General features: G+C 43.0%; 2 protein-coding genes across 24 annotated transcripts in view; one reads left to right on the top strand and one right to left on the bottom strand.

Moving 5' to 3' along the window:
• rplp1 (ribosomal protein lateral stalk subunit P1) overlaps positions 1-17235 on the bottom strand; it is a 264746-nt gene that overhangs the window by 184281 nt on the left and 63230 nt on the right. Inside the window, exon 4 of one of the 22 annotated variants that reach the window (XM_072447926.1) lies at positions 9417-9429. The exons of 19 other annotated variants lie outside the window; for them this stretch is intronic. In XM_072447926.1, the coding sequence (XP_072304027.1) occupies positions 9428-9429 (2 nt within the window). In that variant the 3' untranslated portion in view covers positions 9417-9427. Of the gene's footprint in view, positions 1-9416; positions 9430-9568; positions 9581-9820; positions 9831-17235 lie in introns of those variants that run through there. 2 more of the 22 variants (XM_072447911.1, XM_072447930.1) reach the window with 2 other exon arrangements.
• ptk2aa (protein tyrosine kinase 2aa) overlaps positions 1-17235 on the top strand; it is a 70048-nt gene that overhangs the window by 2529 nt on the left and 50284 nt on the right. The window contains exon 1 of one of the 2 annotated variants that reach the window (XM_072447882.1): positions 11349-11459. The exons of the other annotated variant lie outside the window; for it this stretch is intronic. Coding sequence (XP_072303983.1) covers positions 11426-11459 — 34 coding nt within the window. The 5' untranslated portion in view covers positions 11349-11425. Of the gene's footprint in view, positions 1-11348; positions 11460-17235 lie in introns of those variants that run through there. 2 annotated transcript variants of the gene reach the window in all.

Genomic DNA, 17235 nt, shown 5'->3' with positions numbered 1-17235 from the left:
CATAACCTCGGGCTTGCAGTTTATCCAACAGTGTCAAAATCCAGGCAGGCTTCCCTTTGGCACCTGCACACATCACAGTGCGTAAAGAGCAGCACCTGACTGAACTTGCCCAGAGCGCGGCAGGGCAGGCGTGGCAGCAGTGCCGGGGTTTCTGTGCGTGTAAATTGCAGAGCAGCGCAGGAGGCCTGTATTTATAGAAACACTTGACTGCGCTCTTACTGCAAGAGTCGACCACATTACAGAGAAACTCCAGCCACATTGTCTTTTCATCTTATAGACGGGCCTATATGACGCATCGCACTCGGAATGCTTTATTGGGCTCCTTTTGTTTTTTTAATGGGAAAGCTTGAATATGACTGGCAGAAAGCTAAATGTGTGGTGTTGTTTTTCTAATATTGTGCTAAACCGCTCAGTAAATGTAGCAATTACCTATGTATTTTCCGTGTAAAATTGGACATATGTCATTTTTCCATTGACGATTTGTTTTTGAGACATTTTGTGAACATATTGTGTAGCGCCAAACATTTCTTGCCTAAATTCTTTAATGTTTTTGCCCCTCAAGTTCATTGACGGTTCATGGTTCGGCATTAAACTGTTGCCACGCTGTAACCCAATTAGCATTTTCAGCGTGTGTGCTTGTTTTCTGTGTAAATATAGCATTTTGCTCAATGACTGGTGCATCTGTTCCGACTGTAAATCGGCTTGCTCACAACCTGCGTAAATGTATTTGCAGATTTACTTCAGGAAGAGGGGGGGGAAATAACATGAATGAACAGTGGTTGGTGGCAGACTGGCTTCTTTGTTCTGAGTCCTTAACTTAAATTCACAGTGGACTTGACTGTATATTCCGCTGCATCCTCCCACATGTGTTTTCAGCTGCAGCTGGAAAAATCAGCGTGCTTATTAAGACCAGTGGAGGTCAGGAAGCGGCCCCTGCACTTACAGTACATCCTAAAACATCACGGGCCCCTGGGAGAGCCACGGAAACGCCCTCTTCCTCTGGACTCATGCAACACTTTGCTAAAACGTCTTCGCTTGGTAGTGATAAAGATCTGTTTACACAAGTTGGAGTGTACGAGTAAACACATTTGGAAAATGCAATGTACAGTTTTTTTTGGGCAGAACTAGTTTGGCAAGATATCAAACACTTTTCTGATAAATTTAGATTGTCAAACTATTAAAAAAGAAAACAAAATCCAAATTCAGTATGCGTTTTATGTTGAGATACAACAAGAACAACAAGAAGTAAAACTATTTAAACAAGTAACTCACAGGCTATTCATAATATGTGGCTTCAGAAAGTGAATAGATTTAGTTTTGTACTTAACACCCAAGGATGCATGAGTTGTTCTCTGCAAAACATTATATTAAAGTCATCAAAAGGATCAAAAATAAAATACTAATTGATACTATAACTAGTATCAAAGCAGCAATGCTAAAAAATTGCATAAACTGGACAATATTTGACATTTCCTTAACAGTTTAAGGATGATCTTGAGCTTTTATCATAAGTAATTAGATAGTATGATAAATAAAGTATTTTGTGTTGGAAAAAAAATATTTTTTAATGATCATAGTGGTATCAAAATCGCTATCGAATATCGAAATTGACTTTGAAATGTTAGTATCGTAACACTGCATTACTACATGTAATTACTGCCTTACTGCATGTACAACATTACCTAAACAAGTGCGTCTTTTACAATTTCCTTCGTGGTTAGGATTAATTCATATTTCAGCTATAATTTACGCAGTTTTCCCGATAAGACTCTTTGATTGAAATGGTAGCACTGTTTTATTAAAGTTTTGAGCTTTGTGCTTTGCTGTCTCGACCTTTGAGAGGAAGTGGCCGGATGAGGCGATGGAGTTAAGAGTTTCCTGTGGAGCGGATGGAGGACGCGAGGAGAGCGCTCCACGTTTGGAGGATAAGATTAAACAACTGAGGAGCTGTGCTTTGCCGGTATTCACTTTGCTTCGCGTCGTGGTGTTTCACTGGTATAAACGCAGACTGTTGGCTTCACTTCACTTCTACTTGAGCATGAACTACTAAGAGGTAAAAGGCGATGTGCTTTTAATGGTTGTTCCATTGTAAACCCGCAGACAAATCAGATTACAAATGCATTTATGATGGGGGTAAGTGTATTTTAGGCTTTTATGGCCTGAGTGCAGAGGTACAAACTGACATTACTAGACAAGATGCATGCAGCAGATACGAGCAGTGTTAATCTGAAGAAGGTATTTTAATTTGAGCAAGGCCAGTCCTGGCTATTTAGATTATTAAGCAGTTTTAAACTATTTTCTAGATCTTAATTTAGTAATTTTGAGTGTGCATATAATTAGGGCTGGGCAAAATAAGTCATTATGATTTTCTTTTGTGATAAATTACAATTTTTAGTAATTTAATTTCCTGAACTTAAACAAGACCATGTCAAATTTCTTCCTGCCAAGTCTGAACTCTGCTCCAAATCACATTCTTTTAAGTTTGATTATCTAACTATCTCCTGTCATCTTATTTGACTAAACCAAGACTAGAACAGGAACAAAATGGGCTCAAAACAGGACCAAAGCATGTATAAGATCAACTTTTTACAGGATCATTACCATTTCAAAATAATCCATCTCTTTTGAACCCACATGTTCTTGCAGTCCTGTTGAGACTGCACGTTTGCAAGAAAATAAACACTAAGGATTTAGAAGAATATGCAAAATCTTCGACACAAAATGCAGCTGAACTGAAGAGTCCCGTTGTGTGCAGAGGAATGAAAAGCAGGATATGACATCGTGGCTGGTGACATGTCTTTCCTTGGGGCCTGCGGCTCCAGCGGGTCAAGCAGGTCAGCGGTGCTGTGTGTCACTCTGAAGCATGAGTCTGGAGAGGGGGCTGCTCCCTGCACTCCACTGTGAGGAGGGACGAGAGCAGGAGGAAGGAGGGACGAGAGCAGGAGGAAGGAGGGACGAGAGCAGGAGGAAGGAGGGACGAGAGCAGGAGGAAGGAGGGACGAGAGCAGGAGGAAGGAGGGACGAGAGCAGGAGGAAGGAGGGACGAGAGCAGGAGGAAGGAGGGACGAGAGCAGGAGGAAGGAGGGACGAGAGCAGGAGGAAGGAGGGACGAGAGCAGGAGGAAGGAGGGACGAGAGCAGGAGGAAGGAGGGACGAGAGCAGGAGGAAGGAGGGACGAGAGCAGGAGGAAGGAGGGACGAGAGCAGGAGGAAGGAGGGACGAGAGCAGGAGGGAAGGAGGGACGAGAGCAGGAGGGAAGGAGGGACGAGAGCAGGAGGGAAGGAGGGACGAGAGCAGGAGGGAAGAGAGCGGGAGGAGGAAGGAGGGAAGAGAGCGGGAGGAGGAAGGAGGGACGAGAGCGGGAGGAGGAAGGAGGGACGAGAGCGGGAGGAGGAAGGAGGGACGAGAGCGGGAGGAGGAAGGAGGGACGAGAGCGGGAGGAGGAAGGAGGGACGAGAGCGGGAGGAGGAAGGAGGGACGAGAGCGGGAGGAGGAAGGAGGGACGAGAGCGGGAGGAGGAAGGAGGGACGAGAGCGGGAGGAGGAAGGAGGGACGAGAGCGGGAGGAGGAAGGACGGACGAGAGCGGGAGATGGAAGGAGGGACGAGAGCGGGAGGAGGAAGGAGGGAAGAGAGCGGGAGGAGGAAGGAGGGACGAGAGCAGGAGGAGGAAGGAGGGAATATATGTATTTTAATTTCAATCAAATACAATCAAATATATAATATATTTGATTTAAAGATATTTAGACCAGTGCGCCTTCAATTAACAAGAAAGACTTAAAAAGTTAAAAGTTTGTACCTGATTTTACTGTTAAAACATGAAAAACAGCGGTCCAAAGTTATTGCTTGCTTAATTGCCTTTTAAAGCATTCTAATTATTCACAATTATGACTTTATAAGCACCTTTCACAACTTTCACAGCCCAAAGCAAACAAACATCTTATTCTGACCCCAAGAGCAGCTTTTTACAACATGTGCTGGTGCAAGACAGGTTTTAATTTAATTTATCGCAAACGCCCGAGTAAATCACCGAGTGTGGCACCTGCAGCTGCCCGTGCCCTTCCCTTTGGCCATCACGCGGCAGTGAATTACCTTTGATATAAACGTGATCCCTGTGAAATGTTTAGTATTTACTTTTTAAATTATTTTATTATCACTCAAAATTAAGTAAAAAAATGCACTTGCTCAAGAATTCCCTGTGTATTCGAGTGTTCTGCAGATGACAGAGCGTTTGTGTGAGGCCACTGAGCGTCTTCACTGAGTCACAGAGGGACAAGGAGAGATTGTTGAGCGCCGTCGTCCCGAGCGACGGAGAAAGTCTCGACGAGGAGGAAAACGTCGAATTGGAAAGTCCCCGTTCCAAGTCTAGATCGGTCCATTACGTCTCTGTATCGCTGTGCAAAGTGGGCTCCTGCTCCGTCTGATCGCGCACACTTTTAGCCCCGTAAGCAGGATGTTTCTTTTGTTTTATAAATCCCCACCGCGCTTTTTCTTTCCGACAATTACAATATCGCAGGATACGTCCCAGACACGTCAACGCCGGGCCTTCCGACCACAATGGGGGAGTTTGAGCAACGTTTGTGGCTCGTACGCGAGATATTTTGCAAGCGGGAGAAAGCGCGGCGGCCGAGACGTTTTCGCTGACTCTGAGATTATCCTGTAAATGAGTCCGGGGTTGACCGTTCGCTCTCGCGCGTTCACTGAAAGCCAACGAGGAGGTGAAATATTGTGCGCTGCAATCTTGCGCTGTGGTCAAGAAGCGCGGCCGAACGCAGCTTTAACTGATTAAAGTGTGAGTCAGCGAGCGCCGTTGGCTACTCCTGCGGTTTCTGCTCCAAAAGAATCCGTCTTCGCTTTTGTGTGGACGCAGTAGAGAGACAATGATTCCCCCGATACGGAAAAGTATTAGTAATTGTATCACTTAATCATAGGTGAGGTGGCTTTTTCCTACTTTTATAATCATTGTCTTTCAGTCCTTGATTCGTGTTGTCCTCTTGCCACTTGACAATTACCGGTACTTTGCATTATTTCTCTCTCTGTAGTTTAGTTTATGCTCTTTATTACGTTATTGCGGGCATGATGTTGCTTTATATTGCATGATTTAGTCCTGTTTTAGACCCGTTTTAGACCTGGTTTGTCACTATAGTCTTGTTATTAACATAGACCTGGTACTCTGGAAGCCAAATACTGTTTCAAGTGGTACATGAGAGCCACTACTATGTTATAGATTCATAACATTTTTGGACATGATGTCGTTTGGGCGCCGGTCTTACCTCCCAGTTCAGATTGGTGCGATCGACGGGCGGATTGGACGATAAAAGCAACGTCATAGTCCATCACAACAAGCATGAAAAACCTGGTTTGAGTCCAGTTTAAGTCCAGTTTGAGTCCTAATGTAGATTTGTTTTGGTCCCGTTCTTGTCCTGGGCTAAACGTGGTCTAGTCTTAGTTTATGTCTAGGTTTAGTCCCAGTTTAAGCAATACTTTGAGCTTTGAGTAGTTCCCGATACCCAATTTCGACCGATACCTCGTTACTTTACTTAAAAATACTTCAGCATGCTATCAGAACTTTCTAAAAGATTAAAAGTTATTAATACCACAATAACATGCTATTATTACATCCTTTACAACTGACTGAATTCTGTAGGTTCTGAGCTTTAAAAAGAGGTGTCGCATTTGAATATCTAAGGTAAAAATAGGTCTTTCTCAAAATGGCTAGCAGGAGCACTGCATCAGTATCAGAAGATAGGGAATCAATACCTGATCCGTTTAATTCCCCAGTATCAGTACGGATATTGATCCTGGTATATCGGTCCTACTTTGGTGTAGTGATTATGCACATGTGAACGAACCTTGAAAAAAGCAATAGGAAAGCGCTAAGGCCAAGAAGAGATAATTGTGTGTTTCCGGTAACCTGACCGAGCTGGATTTCAAAATAAAGAAAACCCGACCTTAAACATGAATGGCTCTTTTCCTGTGGTTGGACTAGTATAGATGTAGATAACTATTTGATTCAATATCTGCATACCAATAAGGCCACTTCAATGCGAAACGCTCACTTCTGAGAAAAGAAACCTGCGCGAGGATTTTAAAATGTATATTACAATTTTATTTATTTTTTAAATCCGACCTACCTACCTGGATTCCCCCCCCCCCCCCCCCCCATACAGCATACACACACTTGGCTTAAATGCTGATGTGAGAGAAGTTTAATTTCATTCCGAATGATAACGAGCGTGTTCATTTCTATTGCATCACTGAAATAAACTTGATTGCACGGTTCTGTCTGAGTTTGGCCTCCGTGGAGGAGGAGCGAGTGAGTGGTGACCAGACTGTAAATCTAATTATCGAGCATTTCAGTCTGGATTTACCAGGCAAAGCATGCAGCTCTTTGAAACCGTCGTATTCATAACATGTGCTATAAAAATACAGCGGCGTAGATTTACAAAGCTGCAGGTTTTTTCTCGTCGGGGGGGACGATAATGGGCCCGGGGCAGTCCGTCGTGGTAATCTGAGTTCACTCTATCTCCCCACACACACTCGGGCGTTTCAACACAGCGGATACTCCAGAGCAGATACCGAGGCAGGCACCTGGACTGGAGCCACACAGATGAGATCACACATCATCATTCACAGTAGACCGAGCTGCAGAGGTCACACAGTGTGGAGCTGGGATTACTCATCAGCAATAACAGAGGTTTAATTCAAGACGAGTCCGCAGCAGCCCGTCCGTGCCCCGCATTGTCTTCAAATGTGTTGTTCAGCAAACCCAGCGAGAGAGTTTCATGAATCGACAAATTCCTATCAGCAATCCACTCCATCCATCTGCTAACCGTCTCAGGCACTTTCTTAATAACTTTTGCAGTTTTTCCACTGAAATCGACCTTAACCTATGTCTGGGCGAAGCAGTGAGAGGAATCGAATTGTGAGCTCATTCCTGGGACGATTGATCTGCTTCTTGATTCGCTCATTTTGTCTTTGCAGTTCGCTTTTCAAAGTAAGACACTTGTTCTCCCCCTAATCTCGTTGCTCTGCCTCTGCAATGCTGTGACAGGTGGAGCGCAATGACGTTTAGCTTTAGTTACCTCAAGGTTACAGGAGATAACTAAACCGGACACATTTTGAAAGTACAATTCTTAGCGCTATTTTTCCAAGTAACTGTACGAAATTGAAATGACTCGATACTAAAATGGTCAACTTGATACTTTAATACTAAGGAATAGACTTGATAGTGATTTTGAGTCCATTGAAAGTGTTTGATTACAAGTCTCGACATTTTCAACACAAAATAATAGTCATTTCTTTATGTTACCATGTAGTCTTGTACTAGCTCTGATGAAGCTCAAGATCAGGGAAGCGCCAACGAGAAAGGGCCAGTTTTGTCCTGTTTATGTGATTTTATTTATTCATTTTTTTCAATACTTGCTCAAATGAATCTAGTTTCGCAATCGATTAGTATCTGATTCCCGATACTTTTGACAACCCCACTCTGCATTGATACATTTGTTTAGGTTTCCCTTTTTCCAACATACAATCTGCTGCTCTGGTCATCAATGTACACGAGGATCAGTCTCATAGTTCTCAATCTCGCTCACAGTTTGTAAGAGTAAAGGACAATGACTGAAAAACCCAAAACACTTACCAGCCTGAAAATGCCTGAAAATGTAAAACACTTATAATCAAACGTTCAATTGTTGTAATCCAGGTTTACGTTGCACCAGCAGAGCGCTCTTTGTTCTGATATAGACCCTTTCAAAGTGTGTCAAGCTTTCATCTTATGTTAAATCAAATGCGGATCAATATTTTTTTTTATTCTCCACCAGGGACTAGAACAGGATAAACCACTAGAGGGCGCTGCTATCATTCTGACCCATCAAAGCATGTTTTTAATCAACTTCAACAGAGGATTGAGTCTGGACCTTGTGAATGAGACAGTGTGCTGCTCCCTCTCTCTCTCTTCTCTTCTTTTCTCTCTTCTAATCCATTTGTTTGGTTCTGCGCTCTCCTCTCCACCTCACTGCGCTCTCCTCTCCTCTGCTCGTCTCTCCTCTTCTCCTCACTGCCTTCTCCTCTCCTCCTCACTGCCCTCTCCTCCTCACTGCCCTCTCCTCCTCACTGCCCTCTCCTCCTCACTGCCCTCTCCTCTCCTCCTCACTGCCCTCTCCTCTCCTCTCCTCCTCACTGCCCTCTCCTCTCCTCCTCACTGCCCTCTCCTCCTCACTGCCCTCTCCTCCTCACTGCCCTCTCCTCTCCTCTCCTCCTCACTGCCCTCTCTTCTCCTCCTCACTGCCCTCTCCTCCTCACTGCCCTCTCCTCTCCTCTCCTCCTCACTGCCCTCTCCTCTTCTCTCCTCCTCACTGCCCTCTCCTCTTCTCTCCTCCTCACTGCCCTCTCCTCCTCACTGCCCTCTCCTCTTCACTGCCCTCTGCTTTGCTCCCCTCTCCTCTCTTCTCCTCATTGGCCTCTCCTCTCCTCTTCTCCTCATTGGCCTCTCCTCCTCACTGCCCTCTCCTCTCCTCCTCACTGCCCTCTCCTCTTCTCCTCATTGGCCTCTCCTCCTCACTGCCCTCTCCTCTTCTCCTCATTGGCCTCTCCTCCTCACTGCCCTCTCCTCTCCTCCTCACTGCCCTTTCCTCTTCTCCTCATTGGCCTCTCCTCCTCACTGCCCTCTCCTCCTCACTGCCCTCTCCTCTTCTCTCCTCCTCACTGCCCTCTGCTTTGCTCCCCTCTCCTCTCTTCTCCTCATTGGCCTCTCCTCTTCTCCTCATTGGCCTCTCCTCCTCACTGCCCTCTCCTCCTCACTGCCCTCTCCTCCTCACTGCCCTCTCCTCTTCACTGCCCTCTCCTCTTCACTGCCCTCTCCTCTTCACTGCCCTCTCCTCTTCACTGCCCTCTCCTCTTCACTGCCCTCTCCTCTTCACTGCCCTCTCCTCTTCACTGCCCTCTCCTCTTCACTGCCCTCTCCTCTCCTCTTCACTGCCCTCTCCTCTCCTCTTCACTGCCCTCTCCTCTCCTCTTCACTGCCCTCTCCTCTCCTCTTCACTGCCCTCTCCTCTCCTCTTCACTGCCCTCTCCTCTCCTCTTCACTGCCCCCTCCTCCTCACTGCCCTCTCCTCTCCTCCTCATTGGCCTCTCCTCCTCACTGCCCTCTCCTCTCCTCCTCACTGCCCTCTCCTCTTCTCCTCATTGGCCTCTCCTCCTCACTGCCCTCTCCTCCTCACTCCCCTCTCCTCTCCTCTTCTCCTCATCTCCTCATTGCCCTTATCTCCTCATTGCCCTCTCCTCTCTTCTCCTCATTGCCCTCTCCTCTCTTCTCCTCATTGCCCTCTCCTCTCTTCTCCTCACTGCCCTCTCCTCTTCTCCTCATTGGCCTCTCCTCCTCACTGCCCTCTCCTCTCCTCTTCTCCTCATCTCCTCATTGCTCTCTTCTCCTCATCTCCTCATTGCCCTCTCCTCTCTTCTCCTCATTGCCCTCTCCTCTCTTCTCCTCATTGCCCTCTCCTCTCTTCTCCTCACTGCCCTCTCCTCTCCTCTTCTCCTCATTGGCCTCTTCTCCTCATTGGCCTCTCCTCTTCTCCTCTTCTCCTCATTGGCCTCTCCTCCTCACTGCCCTCTCCTCTCCTCCTCACTGCCCTCTCTCCTCTCCTCCTCACTGCCCTCTCTCCTCTCCTCCTCACTGCCCTCTCTCCTCTCCTCCTCACTGCCCTCTCTCCTCTCCTCCTCACTGCCCTCTCTCCTCTCCTCCTCACTGCCCTCTCTCCTCTCCTCCTCACTGCCCTCTCTCCTCTCCTCCTCACTGCCCTCTCCTCTTCCCTGCCCTCTCCTCTTCCCTCTGCTCTGTGTCAGTGAGTTGGATAAGTGTGTGTGTGTGTGTGTGTGTGTGTGTGTGTGTGAGATCCAGGCCACGGTTCATTGATACTCTTTATGTCGTCCGTCTGAGAGAGTTGACAGACTGAGACCGGCCCACAGTATAAACCTAAATCACTGAACAGAGCTTCAGAAAACGGAAGGCCTCGAGTAAAAAAAAATCTCTTTCCGACAGTGTCTTAAAGTGGAACTTTTGATTTCTCTTATTCACTCGTTCAAAACTCAAATCTGTTGAAGAGCTATTCCCTTTTTGCCAAGTGCATTGTGGTTGGATTTTGATACTGCGGAAAAGGCTTTAAAACTTTATACTTTATACTCATTTCAACTAGTATGTGGTATTTTACCAGTTTTCATATACAGTACATGAAATATATTTTAAAACTATTCAGGAAACGTCCACATTTGTCCTGTTATACCTGCTACAATGAGTATCTACCCTTTATTGTTGTACAGTCGGTGGTTTGTTTAATATTACACATATACATCAATTAAAATGGTCTCTCAGTTTGGTTTCTCAAACTGTGGTGCACGTACCACTGGTACGTAGTAATTGTTTAGGGGAAACTGCTGTAGCAATGGTGTATTTCTACTTAAGACCTGATTTAGTCTTCATTTAAAGCTGGAATTAGATCTGGGGGTAAAAAAGCTTGAGAACCACTGTTATTATCTAATAATTATATTTTTTTGCATTTAAATGTATATATTGTGACATTGTTGTTACTATATCTTAACACTTACCCTTTTAATATTGTTTAGTTACAATCTTGCACTAGTTACAAGTAAATCTTATTAGAATGAAACCAATCATTCAGTTTACCATTAATAATGCACAACAAACATCATAAAACTTCAAAGTAAACCATGAAGCTTGCCTCCTGAAATCCTTTGTTTTAATTCACTTTCAAAACGGTAAATACATGGAGTACTACCTCGATACTACTACACCCATAAGCCGTGTTAAACAAATCCAGTGGCACAGTGTCCCTACATTAGTCCTGATGATGGATGAGTGGGATTATGACTGAAGAAGCTTCCCTCAGGGGGGCTGCGTTTCCAAGAGAGCAGCAGGAAAAGCCCAGAGGCAGCTCGGCATGGGGTCCTGATTTTAAATTACATGGCAGCATATTCCTTTATTATACTGTATATGAGTCACTTTGTTATGCTTGTCTTTTTACTCCCACTTTCTCGCTCTCTTTCGCTCTCGTCTATTTATGCAGTTGAGTCTTCATTTCCAGTCTATTCTGTGCATCTGGCTCGTCTCGTGTCCACCGCTCTCTCCTGGGACACAAAGACACCCCCGTCGTATTGCCTTTCTCTCCCGTTCCCTCCCCCATTTCTCCACCAAAAGACAGCCTCCTGTGCCCTTCTTTTTTCTTTTTTTTTACTCTACTCCACTCCTACACGCGCCGCTCTGATTTGATGCACTAGTAGTTGTAGTAAGAGGAGGAGGAGGAGGAGGATTAGTCCAACACTAGCTGCTGTCAGTGCGGAGTGAAGCTGACAGCGGTGACCCGGGTAAGACGGGAATACTGGCTTTTTTTTACAGTTTTCTTTTTTGTTATGCGGCGATTTTCAATGGAAGGGCTGTATCATGGTAAGACTTTTAATCCCATAACGATGTGTTTGGGTTTTGTTTCTGAACTCCCAAACTCAAGTGCATTCAGTTATGTTTTATGGCTGAAAATTACATACGTCTTTACAAACCAACGGCAAAAAGTTACGCCACTTAAAAGTATAATCCAGCAGGAACTTGATACATTTTGTGATGTAGGAGTGGACAATATGGACACAAATGAAAATCTAGATATTGTTTTAGGATTTTGCTGATGATAGTTTTGTCTGTCGTTTTTAAAAATGTGCTGAAAAGTGTCTGTAAAGATCTTTGTTCACGTTTAGTATCACATAAAATAGTGACTGGATTATACAATTTAAAACAAAAGCTTGGAAATATTGCTTTTTACAATTCGGTAGAGCAAGTTCCCACCTCTTGGTCGTATTCTTACTCTATACATTTGCACATCTTCAATAATAACATTTAAATGGCTAAGAAATATGAATCTAATTTGTAATATATTGCTTTTGTTGTGCTGATTGATGCTTCAAATATCTACTTCATGATTGGCATTTTTTTACAAACTCATAACACAGCAATTTATAGTTAATTTTGATCCTGATAATTCTGCCTTAATGAAAAATTGACTTTCCCATAATGAGATTAATCCTAATTCTATTGTAATGGGGATCCCTGAAATCCTCTGCTGGCACTAATTTACTCCGGTCCTTTTCTTCTCCTCACTTGACTATTCTGTTTGTGGCGGCCTAATGAGCCACCATATGTGAACCAACGCAGCGTGTTTGAGTGTGTAGGATGTTTTGGCTCGTGCACAGTTGTGTCGTTGTGATGGAGGCGGTGGGACGGACGGGGGGGGACAATATGCGTGTCACATTAGCGTATAGTGTGTGGAGCCCACGTGGTTCAGCGCAGAAGAGAGTGCGGAGAGGCGGAGACGTGCACAAGGCATTCCCTGCAGTGGTAAATCATCCATCATTCAGTGCATTGTCATAGCTACACTTTTGTTCATAATCGATGCAGTTTATTTGGCTAAACAACATAAAGTGCCTTTATTTTTACGACTTTTTTGACGTCTTGATAGGGATGTCGAGATCGTTCGGTAATCAATAATTGTCTTTATTCAGGTCACGGTATAATCATAATCGTGACAGTTGTAGAAGTGTGTTCAATTGAATCTGAACTCCAAAATGTGAAATATGGCTGTTTTACGTTGCATTAACTTTACTTTAGCATTTAGAAAGTTTGATTTGATTAAGCTGGTTAGATCTGTTACGATGGGGAATGATAGAAAATTCACTGTTGTCTGGCCTTCGTTTCAATCATTGTGAATAATTGTTGAATAGTTGATGTTTTGTCTCACACTAATTGAAACATTAGGGGAAAGATGAACAAGAGCAGAAGCCCGACCCACTGAGTCACTTACTGTATTTTCCGGACTATAAGTCGCACCGGAGTATAAGTCTCACCAGCTAAAAAAATGCATAATAGAGAAGAAAAAACAAATAAGTTGCACTGGAGTATGAAATAAGGTTGCAAGTGTGAAAATAACAAATAATATCACATAAGTCGCTCCGGAGTATAAGTATATAAGTATAAGTTGCATCTTTGCCAAAACTATGAAAATATGGTATTTGGATAAATAATAGCCATTAAAATCAAACAAACTAAGGTACTTAACTTCAAATCCACTGTTTTCCCCAATGAAGTGATGATGACTGAACACTGAAGCAACTGTTTGGTCAAGAAGGTGAAGGTTAAATGGTTTTCTTTAGGGAAATGACAAGTTGTACACAGGAAAAGCACCATAAGCCTCACTAGCTTTGAATGAACTGGGAGCTGGTGTCATGTTGTGCTAAGAGCAAAGAGGAATCCCTTTCATGGCCAATTACACTGTAGAGCTTATTTTTAGCTTTGTGAACTCACTCCCGGGAGTTTGCTTCTAAATCAAAGCATCGTTAGACTGCCTTAGCTGTTCAATATTTCATGTTCGATCTGAATCACCATCTGCCTAAACATGTTTTCAAATGTTCCTACGCATATGTGAGCAGTGTAAATATAACACGGATTAAGGCCGGTGGGTCGCTCTCGCCGCGCCTTTTCATCTACATATGTATCATTTAGAATTATCAGTGGCTGCTAATCTTGTGTTGTATTCCACATACAGCGGCGCGTCTGGTTGGAGTGTGATACAGTATATGCCGCCTGCGCGTTATCGTGGCACCTGAGCGGCACGGTCCAGCGAGCGCAAGTGTCACCGGGTCTTTGCAGATAAATCTGCGAGCGCGGAGCAGCCATGCGTTTCCCCCCCTGACCTTATTACGGTGCGTTGCTTACAAGGCCTCAGGAGGACTCGTCGTGAAGCCCATTTGTTTCGCGATGAACTGACGGGTTTGAATAATTGCCCGTGTTTGGAGCTCGCATGAGTCGTAATCATAAAAAAGTCATGCACACCAGCCTCTTTATGTACCAGTCTGTAAAGGCCATGCCAGGGTTGTTTGCTGGATATACGGATGGAATAAATATGTTATTTCTTGTTTGGATATCAATGCATGGCAGTTACGTTACAAAGCGCGTAGAACGTTGCTGTTCTGTTTGTAGGGCTGTCACCAACGATTGTTTTAGTAGTCGACTAGTCAGCAATTACTATTTATTGGCACTTTTTAAATACGTTCTCAATCTCAACTAAAGAAAGGTAGAAATTCGGTGACCCGAGGCTTCTAGACACAGAATATTTATGCATAAAGTGTATTATTTATGAACCTCAGTCATCTTTTTTGACATTTTGATTTAATAATGCTGCTGTCTTTGTTATATACATTGAAAAAGGTCTATATTAGGTCTGTATTGTCCATATTAGACATGAAACAATATTATAATTTAGTGTCACAATTATCATGTCCACAATAATTGTATCACGATAATTATAAAAATTGATGACGGTTAAAACAGATGATTGATCATTTTAATGTACTACTAAATATATGTTTCCATGTTTAAACAAATATAACAAAGCGCAATGCTATAATAAGTAAAAATAACAGTGTCCCATCATCCCTGGTCCAGATAACGATCACGACTGTCATGTCCAGTAAAAACTAACTGACGAAAAGTGCTCTGAGCCAAATAAATACTTCTCCGTCATAACAAAACTGTCTTGTCAAAGTGTTTACTAAATTGGTCCTTTCAGCTACAGCAGAGGCACAGCTCATTGGCAGCAGCAGCAGCAGCTTTGAAGCCAAACAGCTGATTCTCCTCCTCAACTGCACTCTATCAACTCTCATTTTTCTCATTTCTACCTGAAAAACAACATCTGTTCCTCTATATTCACTTTTGCTTTGATGTTTTGGTAACCTGATATTTGTGGATCTCACCTGCTCGAGTTCTTTACGCTCTCTGAGTCCTCACATCAGAGACTTGTGTAGTTTGAGCCTGAGCGCGCACACCAAAGTTGTTTAGTCTGATTTACGACAATCTAAAAACCATTCTGCTTAACCTGCAATTACACGGCGATGAGAAAAACCAGAGCAGATGAACCTGTCTGGCTCACTGTAAGACGTGTGTGGAGTACGCATTTAGGAATAGAGTCATTTGAGACGGGGTTTTAAAGTCTTCCAAAGCTCTGGTCCTAACATCAGACTAAAAGTTTTAGTTGGATTATAACTTTCCACTGTAAAGAATATAATTGAAGGAACTCTTTTTTTTTTTTTTTTTTTGTCGTGACTTTGATTCTTTGCCCCAACCATTTGAGTTTCACGCTGCAACTTTCCTGTTAATTAATGAGTCTTCAGGTGTTAATTAATGTGCTGAATAGTAGTGAGTTGGTCATAGGATTATTTCTATTGTACATCGAGACTTTTAAATACATTATCAACCAAATGTAGTTGATTTTTGATAAGAATTATTTTTATCTAATAATGCTGCTGTATTTTTTATAAAAAGGTCTTTTCATAGTTATAGTGTCTGTATAGTCCAGATAACAATTATCAAAATACAATAAGATTTTTCTAAATAGTCATATTAAGATTACCTGCGTTGCACCAATGAAATTTCCCCATGTGGGACAATAAAGGAATATCTTATCTTATCTTAAGATCATTAATCGCTGCTGCTTTAATGTGCACCTTCATATTAAATAACACGTGCATAAATACTCATGGTCATCCAAAGCAAAAAGTGTGAACTTTTTAGCAAAAATTCCGTCTACTGGTTTCATACTTTTTTAAATTATTGCAAAAAAATCCATGAGACAAGAACCTTTTGCTTTGGATGACCATGAAGATTTATGTTTAACTAATTTAATATGAGAAAGTCCACATTAGAGCTGTGATGATTAATCAGCTAATCGTGACTAGTTGACTAATTAAAAAAATCTATCATATTTTGATAATCGTCATCTGGACTATACAGACTCTATAATAATTTGAAAACAGATATATGGTGCTGCCCGGTGGTTGAGTGGTTAAGGCGCAGCACATATGCCAGGCCGGCTGCAGTGTCGTGAGTTTGAATCCCGACTCCGACAAGTTACTTCTCTGAAACGGGCTGTGTAATTAGCACGACTGCGACGTGGTCCAGAGGGAACCCAATATCGCACACGCTCGGTCAAGACTTTGCCAACTGACTGTAACTAAAGACATCTGGACATGTTTTTAGGTGAATGGGCAATTTCTATAAATAATAATGAAGCATAATTATGTCCGACGATCTATCAAATTACAGTTTTTAACCACAGACTTATGTCAACATGATTTGGCTAATTGGTAATGATATAGGTCACAATATAACTGTGAAAGCAAACAAAGAAATATGAGAACTGTTGGCAGAGTTGTTTCAGTTCAGTCTATTCTCCAAAAAATATGTGATTTTGTAAAGCTATTGAGGAATTATAATCAGTTAGAAGTGCCAATAATAGTGAATCATTGTAAAATTGTGATGTTTCGTCTCACAATAATTGTAACATTGAAAATTTATATTGTGACAAAGTAGTCCTGCTCTTAACCACTATAAACACATATTTTAGAGCAGTTTAGGATGCCTTTCAAACACAAAACATGTTTATGTAGCCTTTATAATAAGTACAAGCAGTTATATGGATGCTCTTTGCAACACTGTCTTAAAAACAGAGCATTAAATCATTACTTTTTGCATATCTTTATTTGGTTTTGTACATGTTTTATAACTGATTCCCTCCCTCACACTATTCAATTTATTTTTCCAGGCTTGGGAATAACAAAATGCCGCTTTAGTTTTCTTAATCAAAGCATAAACTCAACTGTTTTGCATCGATTGTACAGTAGTAAAATAAATGATTGAGCGCTCTGCTTTTACTGTCAAAACACTGCTATTGTTCTGGCCTGTATAAAATAACACCTCCATTTCTGCAGTTGTTTCCGACATGTCAATCAAATCCCCCCGGTGTAGAAATAGTGACAGAAGCAGCAGCACGTTGGTCACATCCTCTGCTCTGCTCTCACGTTTCTACCGTTTGACGATAAAGCATTTACACCGCGAGTCACCTTGTTGGCATTTCCTCTCTGCGCTTTGGGGTTTCTTCTTACCATTACATCATCTTTGTTGACATGATACCCAGTGGCCCCTATCAACGCGCACATCAGGGCCGTCCCGAGCACTTAGGCCCTTGTCTTTTGACCCCTTAGCGCGGCTCTAACTGGGTGTTGAGTTGCCCGTGGTCCCCGCTCGACTTCCTGTGGGAGAACGACGCTCTGTATTATGGATGAAATGTAGAGCTCTTTCGAGGAAGAACGCTGCCACTTCCAGGACGAGCGGATTAGATTTG

Source organism: Eucyclogobius newberryi, unplaced genomic scaffold, assembly GCF_026437365.1.
Source record: "Eucyclogobius newberryi isolate DKJ021-1_F unplaced genomic scaffold, fEucNew1.0.hap1 SCAF_16, whole genome shotgun sequence".
Lineage (NCBI taxonomy): Eukaryota > Metazoa > Chordata > Actinopteri > Gobiiformes > Gobiidae > Eucyclogobius > Eucyclogobius newberryi.
Note: the sequence above shows the minus strand (reverse complement) of the source record. Positions and strands in the feature narration are given on the sequence as shown.